The sequence below is a fragment of the Neophocaena asiaeorientalis genome, unplaced genomic scaffold, assembly GCF_003031525.2.
Source record: "Neophocaena asiaeorientalis asiaeorientalis breed wild unplaced genomic scaffold, Neophocaena_asiaeorientalis_V1.1 scaffold192, whole genome shotgun sequence".
Classification (NCBI taxonomy): Eukaryota; Metazoa; Chordata; class Mammalia; order Artiodactyla; family Phocoenidae; genus Neophocaena; species Neophocaena asiaeorientalis.
In genome coordinates this window covers 4,804,555-4,813,406 of record NW_020185326.1, presented here as the reverse complement: position 1 = coordinate 4,813,406, position 8,852 = coordinate 4,804,555, and the positions used below count along the sequence as shown (strand labels likewise).

Sequence of the window (8,852 nt, the reverse complement as noted above, 5' to 3'; positions counted from 1 at the left end):
CACAAGACAGTGAGTGGGAAAACAAAGATGACATAGCCACTGTCCTCCCCTCAGGGAATTCGTGGTATGGAAAGAGACTGCAGAAACCATATATCATTACAATGTAATAATGTGGTAAATGCAATAACGTAGATTAGTGTGGACACTGAGAGTGGATGTGACTTGTCCAAGGGAGCAGCAAAATTAGGACTTGAGCCCAGCTATCCTGAGCCTCTTTCTAGCCCACCTCATCTACTGGCAATTTGCCCACAGCACATAAAGGTGTGACCCAAAGGTCCTTCCACATGGTGCCAAAAAGAGACTCCTACGGCCGCGACTGTCTCAGCTGAAGATATTACTAATGTGTAGAGATAGTCAGTAAACATTTGCTGAATAAGTCAGTGAGTCAAAGGCATTAGTGAGAAGACAGCCAACCTCCCCCTTGGCTCTCACCTCCTCAACCTGCAGGCGTGAGGCAGTGGCACAGGGCAAAGCAGCAGCGAGCCCTGGGAGACAGCTGGTCACCCTCTCTTCACCCTCAAAAAGGTGGTTAATTGGGGTACCACTATTTACTGGCTTCTCCTTCACCACAGCTGTTTCTGAAAATTTTAGTGCACTCAATTTAATCACTTCCACAATTCTTTGTTATTTGTATGTGCCCAACTCTATAGAGAGGAAGGTAAATCCACCCCAATCGCTGCCCTCAGGGAGCTTGAATTCCAATAGAAGAAATTAATCATGACAAACTGCTATCCTGAAAGATAGAAAATCCAGCAACTTCCCTAGAACAATGAAAAGAACATGGGCTTTGAAGCCACAATTTTTTCCTTCCTCCCTTCCTTCCTTCCTTCCTCCCCTCCTTCATTTTGGCTGCTCCAGGTCTTAGTTGCGGCACACGGGATCTTCCTTGCAGCATGGGGGATCTTTAGTTGCAGCATGCGGGATCTTTAGTTGCAGCATGTGGGCTCAGTTGCGGCATGCATGTGGGATCTAGTTCCCCGACCAGGGATTGAACCCGAGCCCCCTGCATTTGGAGCGTGGAGTCTTGCCCACTGGACCACCAGGGAAGTCCCAAAACATGGGCTTTGGAATCAGACAGGCCAGGGCTTGAATCTAGTTCCTCCACTTGCTGGCAGTGTGACCTCAGTAAACTAACTCAGGCTCTCCTGGGTGATTTCCTCATTGTTTTTTAATGGGAATCATTATTCCTACTTCATAGGGTGGATATGAGGATTACAACTTCCTTTCACCATGCCTGACCTTGTCATCTTCCTTCCTATTGTTATCTGTGAGTCTTGACCCAATTTGCATATTGGGAGGCAATCCAACCCACATTCCCAGAAGGCCTGGCCAGAGTCTGGGAAGGCAGAGGCCAGTTGGGCCAGCTTCCTGCCCTCCAGGAGCTCCCAGCTTCATGGGGCAACTGACACAAGTTCAGAGAACCACAGTCCACAGCCTAAGTGCCATGGGAGACAGATACAGCAGAGGCATTGAGGTGGCTCCAAGGAGAGCTACGGCACCAGGGTTGGGTCTCGCTAGAGCCATGAGTAAGATTTCGAGAGGCAGATGTGGGTAGGGAATGCATACTAGGTTGCCTCACCTCTCTAAGCCTCAGTTTCCTCTTTCGTAAAATACAAATAATACCACTTACCTTTTGCCTGCTACTTTGAGGATTAAGTGGGATAAAGCCAGGGAAGCACCTACCGCAGTGTCTGGTTCATACTAGGCACTGGATAAATGGAGGCAATTACTTTACTATTATGTTGGATAATAAAGCCCCAGTGGGTGGCCCCCTTCCATAATGGAATTATCTTCTTTCCTGTGACTCACCTCCAAGGGCTGGCCCAGAGGTTGGGATGTTCCAGGCTCCTAGGCAGGTTGGAACTACCAAGCTCCCTAGAGTAAGGCTTTTATTCAGAAGAGATCAGTGCTCAGGAGAGCTCACCTCATCTCGCGCCCCCATTGTGCAAACACAGACCCTTGATCCCCAAGAGAAAGAACATGATTTCTTTCCCCCAGTGTCAGAGCTTGACCTCAAGCCCAGATTTCCACCATCTCAGAAGAGAAACACCATGCCTCTGAGTCAGCCCAGGTCCTCCCAGCCTTGTCCTAAAGAGCCTGCTATGCAGGAGCCCAGAGAGACCTGTTGGGAAGAAGCAGGAGCATGGGGTGCTGGAGACCTGGGTTTAAATCCACCCAGTTGCTGTCTGAACCAGGGTCACAGCCCTTTCCCCTTCTAGGCCTCCATGTTCTGAGACTGGCTGGGGTGGGCTGAAATTCCCACCAGTGGCTGACTATCAAAAAAACACCAGGGGGCTTCCCTGGCTGCACAGTGGTTGGGGGTCCGCCTGCCGATGCAGGGGGCGCGGGTTCGTGCCCCGGTCCGGGAGGATCCCGCATGCTTTGGAGCGGCTGGGCCCGTAAGCCATGGCTACTGAGCCTGCGCGTCCGGAGCCTGTGCTCTGCAACGGGAGAGGCCACAACAGTGAGAGGCCCGCGTACCGCAAAAAAACCAAAAACAATACCAGGATAGCACAGACCAATCACTGCAGACACTGGCAGGGTCCTGGTGGTCCTCTCCTGGGCTAGGCATGAATCTTTTGCTTTGGGGGGAGGAATAAAATGTACAGCATGTGCAGCATGTGTTTCCCAAAGTGAAAATGGGTGAAGCACACATCTCCCTGCCCTTCCCCCTCCTCCTCGCAAGTACCTAGCACTGTGTCCCATACATGCTGGCTCCACCCCAATGTGTCCAACATGTGTCCTGCAAGTTCCTCTTCCTGAGGAAGGTCCACATTCCAGAAGAAGACACAGGGACCTCATGATTTATTTTAAACTTAACTGAAGTATAATTTATACACCATTAAATTCACTATTTTAAGTGTACAATTCAATCAATGATTTATAACATAAATTTACAGAGCTGCACAACCTCCACCATAGTCCAGTTTGAGAACATTTCCATCATCCCCCTAATTTCCCTCATGCCCATCACTCCCCATTCCCATCCCCAGCCCCAGGCAACCACTAATCTGCCTTCTGTTTCTATGGATTTGCTTTTCCTGGACCTTTCATGTAAATGGAATCAGATGATATGTGGTCTTTTGTGTCTGGCTTCTTTCACTTAGCATAATGTTTTTTGAAATTCATCCATGCTGTGGCATGTGTCAGTACTTCATTCCTTATCTGATTCATTTCATGTCCCCGGTACCCTACCAGTGCCCAGCACACAGTAGGTATTCAGAAAGGGGCGGAGGAATCTCACACGGGGACCAGAGGCCCTTCCAAAATGAGAGCAGCTACCAGCCAAAGAAATTCCAGTCAGTCCCCAAGCTGCTATGGATGAGGTGCTATTCCCCGTGGCCGCTACCAGTGATGTGAATATAGCAATTTGTTTTCAAGCTCGTGATTGTACACCAGTTGAACTGTCATGCTCTCAACTTCAGAGGTGTGCTGCAACATCCATCCACTTATTCTGAATTTGCCTTTATTCCCCACTCATCCTGTCTCTGAAAGCCATGGTGACTCATTGCTCTGCAATTAACTCTCTTTCTTCAAACTTGAATTGCCTGAACTAGTTGGAGAAGAATGATATTCCAAATACAACTAGTCTCCAACTATTACTGTAGAATTGTCTCTTTCTCCCCTCAAGTCTATCCATTTTTGCTTCATATATTTTGGGACTCTATTTTCAGGTGTATATATGTTTATAGTTGTTACCTAATTTAACACTTATTGATGGATTAAATTTTTATCAACATATATTGTCCTTCTTTGTCTCTTGTAAACTTTTTGCTTAAAATCTATTTTATCTCCAAAAGCACAGGCAACAAAAACAAAAATAACAAATGAGACTACATCAGACTAATAAGTTTCTGCACAGCAAAGGAAACAATCAACAAAATGAAAAGGCAGCCTATGGAATGGGAGAAAATATTTGCAAACTATGTATCTGTTAAAGAGTTAATACCCCAAATATATAAAGAATTCAGGGATACTGGGCTAGGGTTCCCTGGCAGGATGGTGCCACAGTGCCAGGTGGAAGTGTTGTATTTTGCAAAAAGTGCTGAAATAACAGGAATTCGTTTGGAGACCATTTCTGTGCCACAAGAAATAAAAGCATTGCAGCTGTGGAATGAGATAGAAACGCAACATTCTGGATTGACTGATGTCAGAAATCAGGTGATATTTGCTGTTCCTCAAGAATATGTCGAGCTTGGAGATCAGCTCCTCCTGCTTCAATCAGGAGACAAAATTGCCATTATCCCCCCCACCCCCGTTAGTGGAGGATAGTGCTTTGGAGCCACCTGAGAAAGACATAAATGAATTCGAAGCGAAATCTAAAGGTATAATAAAATTCACATCTGAGAAACTTTCAGTAGATGAAGTCTCACAGCTAGTGATTTCTCCACTCTGTGGTGCAATATCCCTATTTGTAGGAACTTCAAGGAATAACTTCGAAGGGAAAAAAGTCATTAGCTTAGAATATGAAGCATATCTACCAATGGCAGAAAATGAAGTCAGAAAAATTTGTAGTGACATTAGGCAGAAATGGCCAAACACGTAGCAGTGTTCCATCGTCTTGGCTTAGTTCCAGTGTCAGAAGCAATCATTATGCTGTGTCCTCAGCCCATAGGGCTGCATCCCTTGAAGCTGTGAGCTATGCCATTGATACTTTAAAAGCCAAGACACCCATATGGAAAAAGGAAATGTATGAAGAATCATCATCATCTTGGAAAAGAAACAGAATGCTTTGGGGCAACAGATGATTAAACCACTTAGGTTTTTAAAGTCCTAAAATTTAAACTTGGTAAATTCTTATCCTTGATCATGTTTTGATTTTTATTCTCCAGAAGATAGTTTACTGAACATAATCTTTTATGTTACACCAGTGGAACAAAAGAGAGAAAAAAAAGCAAAATAAATGAGTGCTTAGGATGAGGGCTTATAGAGGAAAGAAAGGCTTTAGGGAAAAAAGGGAAGAATAATGTAAATGTAAGGAAAGATGCCTGTGTTAGACATATTATTCTATGACTAAGTTCTAACTGTAACTTGACTTACACTGAGGTGTGGCCCCTCCTCAGTGACTGTCTCAGAGGCTGCCCCCAACCCCCTACCCCTATGCTCAGTGATATCATTATTGTCAGTGATGTGTTTTGAGAATGTAGGCAGAACTGGAAGGTATAAAAAGTCCTTATTGGATACTCTTGGTATGATATATTTTTAGAATTTATATATTTTTAAAATAAGCTAAATAAACATGATTTTAAAAGTTAAAAAAAAAGAATTCATACAACTCAATAGCAAAAGAGCAAATAACCTGATTTTTAAAATGAGCAAAGGACCTCAATAGACATTTCTCCAAAAAAGACATACCGATGGCCAATAGGTACATGGAAAGATGCTCAACATCACTAACCATCAGGGAAATGCAAATCAAAACCACACCTGTAGGATGGCTATTATCTAAAAGTCAAGAGATAACAAGTGTTGGAGAGGATGTGGAGGAAACCAAACTCTTGTGCCCTGTTGGTGGGAATGCAAATTGGTGCAGCCACTATGGAGAACAGTGTGAAGGTTCCTCAAAAAAAATTTTTTTTAAATAAATAAAAATAGAACTATCATATGACCCAGCAATCCCACTTCTGGGTACATATCTGAAGCAAATAGAATCACTACCTCATAGAGATATCTGCACTCTGGTGTTCACTGAAGCATTATTCACAATAGCCAAGGTATGGAAACAACCTGAGTCCAACAACAGATAAATTGGTAAAGAAATGTGGTACATACATACTATGGCATATTATTCAGCCTTGAAAAAAAAGAAAGAAAATCCTGCCACTTGCAATAACATGGATAAACCTGAAGACCATTATGCTGAGTAAAATAAGCCAGACACAGAAAGACAAACATCACATGATCTTACTTACATGTAGAATCTGAAAAACAAACAAACAAAAACAAGTAGAACTCATAGCAACAGAGAGTAGAATGGTGGAGAGATATCCATCAAAGGGTACAAACTTTCAGTTATAAGATGAATAAGTTCTGGAAACCTAATGTACAGTATGGTGTCTGTAGTTAATAATAACATATTATATACTTGAATTTTGCTAAGAAAGTAAATGCCAAGTGTTCTCACCACCCACACAAAATGGTAACTATGGGAGGTGATGGATATGTTAGTTTGACTGGGATAATTATTTCACATGTATAATTATAATTTAATCTATTTTGCCCAATAGTAATGTAGTCACCCCTGTTCTCTTTTGCTCATTATTTGCATAGAATATCTATGTTAAAAACAGCAGATGCCCGCTTCTGCAGGACAACCGATAGACCCGTATCCAGAATGATGCTCCAGGTCTCCATGGAGCCTAGTAATACAGATAAGAACAACAAAAAAAAAACTATAAGGTAAGGCAATGTATCCCATAAAGATGTACATCACACATCTAAGATGCCGTGGAAGACCTTCAGCTCAATGATTCATTCGTACCTTCATTTTACAGCCCCTGAGCACTTATTCTGTGCCACGGCCTGAGCTGAACACAGCGCTGAGGCATTCATGGCCCCTGTGCTCTAGAACTTAGAGGATGATGCAGGTAAGCAGGGCCATTTTAAGACATTCATAGGCTATACCTAAGTTTCCATATCTTTGAAGTGGTGATAATAGCACAACTTCATAAAAATGCTGTAAGGGGTAAATTAGTTTAAAATGTGTAAAGTATTTAGAATAGTGTCTAGTACATGTAAGCACTCAATAAATGTTACCTATCATCAATCATCATCATCATCACCAACTTTAATTACTTTTTCTTTGGAAGCTGTATCCCACCAGTTAAATTTTAAAATTTTGTACTGTAAAAACAATTTTTAGTGTAAACATTTTACATTTTAGTGTAAAAATGTTTTACTGTAAAGTAAGTAATTTTTCTTTAGAACTTATACTTAATTTCAGATTTGCAGTTTTCTTTTCATGTTTGGGAGCTAATAAATTTTGCAAAAGTGCTTGAAAAGCTCATAAGACCATCCCTCTAGACTCCCGTGGATAACATAAACCTACCCAGAGTGACCATGTAAGGCTGCACAGGTGGTTTTTACTGTACAACTCTAAGGAAAACCAATCTCATAGACTATGAAGTGAATGCCCCCATCCCCAGAGATGTGTACTGCTGCAGCCCTGGCCCTGCAAGTGAGGAAATCAAGGATAGACACACAATGCAATAAAGATCACTTCCAAGTGGGAGAAAAGAGATGACTTTATGGAGGGATGACATCTGAGCCAAGTCATGAAGAGCAGAAAGACTTCAGTCCACAAAGATGCTGTGAGAAGGGCAATCCAGGCAGAAGGGATAATAAGAGCAAAGGCAGGGAATTCCCTGGTGGTCCACTGGTTAGGACTCCATGCTTCCACTGCAGGGGGCATGGATTCGATCCCTGGTTGGAGAACTGAGATCCCACAAGCCGCACGGCACGGCCAAAAAAAAAAAAAAAAAAAAGAGCAAAGACAAGGTGTACATCTGTGGAAGAGCGAAGTGTGAGTAGTTCTGTTTGGTTGGAGCAAAAGATGTGTGAAGGGTGGAAGAAGGAAATGAGCTTGGAGAGAGATAAAGGAGCCAGATCAGGGATGGCTTTGAATGCCAGGCTTACAGTTTAAACTTTGTCATGTGGGCAGTAAGTTGTCATTGCATGTTTTTGAGGTGGGACATATCATATTCAGAGCTGTGCTTTAGGAAAGTTCCTCTGGCTGCTGGTGTCGGGGGTGGGCTGGAGGGGGCAGAAGCTGGAGATAGGAGGCCTGTAAGAAGATGGTTACAATTCTGGAAGTTAGAAGTCCAAAATCAAGGTGTTGGCAAGGTCATTCTCCCTCCAGAGGCTTTAGGGAAATCTGAATCCATTTGTTGCCTCTGCTGCTGGCTGTTGGTATTCCTTGGCTTGTGGCTACTCACTCCAGTCTCCGCCTCCTTCTTCACATGGGCTTCTCCTCTTCTCTTTGTGTCTCTCCTCTGTGTGTCTTTCATAAGGGCATTTGTCATTGGATTTAGGGCAGATCTTAAAATCTTGGAGTTAATTAAATCTGCAAAGACTCTTTTTCCAAATAAGGTCACATTCACAAGTTCCAGGGATTAGGACACGGACATATCTTTGGGGGGCTCCCTTTCAATCCACTACACACCTGTTGGCAAGAATGTGGAAAAATTAGAACCCTCATATACTGCTGATATGAATGTAAGATGGTACAGCCGCTTTGGAAATAGTCTGGCACTTTCTCAAAAACGGTAACCTAGAGTTACCATGTGATCCAATGATTTCACTCCTAGGTATACACCCCAGAGAAATGAAGCCGTGTCCACACAAAAACCTGTACATGAACGTTCATAGCAGCATTATTCATATGAGCCAAAAAGTAGAAAGAATCCAAATGTCCATCAGCTGATGAATGGATCAATAAAACGTGGTATATCCGTACAATAGGATACTGTTCAGCAATAAAAAGAAATTAAGTGCTGACTCATGCTACAGCATGGATGGATCTTGAAAACATTCCAGTATGCTGAGTGAAAGAAGCCGTCCACGAAGGGCCATATATTGCATGATTTCATTTATATGAAATGTCCAGAGCAGAAAAATCTATTAGTTAGACTAGTGGTTGCCTAAGCTTAGGGATGTGGAAGAAGAGGATGGAGTTGAGGAGGAATGGGGAGAGACTACTAATAGGCACGGGGTTTAAGGAAGGTGATAAAAATGCTCTAATGTTGACTGCAATGATGCTTGCACACCTCTGCGAATATACTAAAAAACACTGAAGTGTGCCTTAAGTGGGTGAATGGTATGGTGTGTGAATTATATCTCAATAAAGCTGTTAT

General features: G+C 42.9%; 1 protein-coding gene across 1 annotated transcript; it reads left to right on the top strand.

Annotated features, from left to right (window-relative positions):
- The first annotated feature begins 3,999 nt into the window (after positions 1-3,999).
- LOC112392640 (molybdopterin synthase sulfur carrier subunit-like) lies at positions 4,000-4,272 on the top strand. Its single transcript, XM_024734422.1, has one exon. It carries the CDS (start codon positions 4,000-4,002, stop codon positions 4,270-4,272), a length of 273 nt encoding a protein of 90 aa, XP_024590190.1.
- Positions 4,273-8,852: the final 4,580 nt, after the last annotated feature.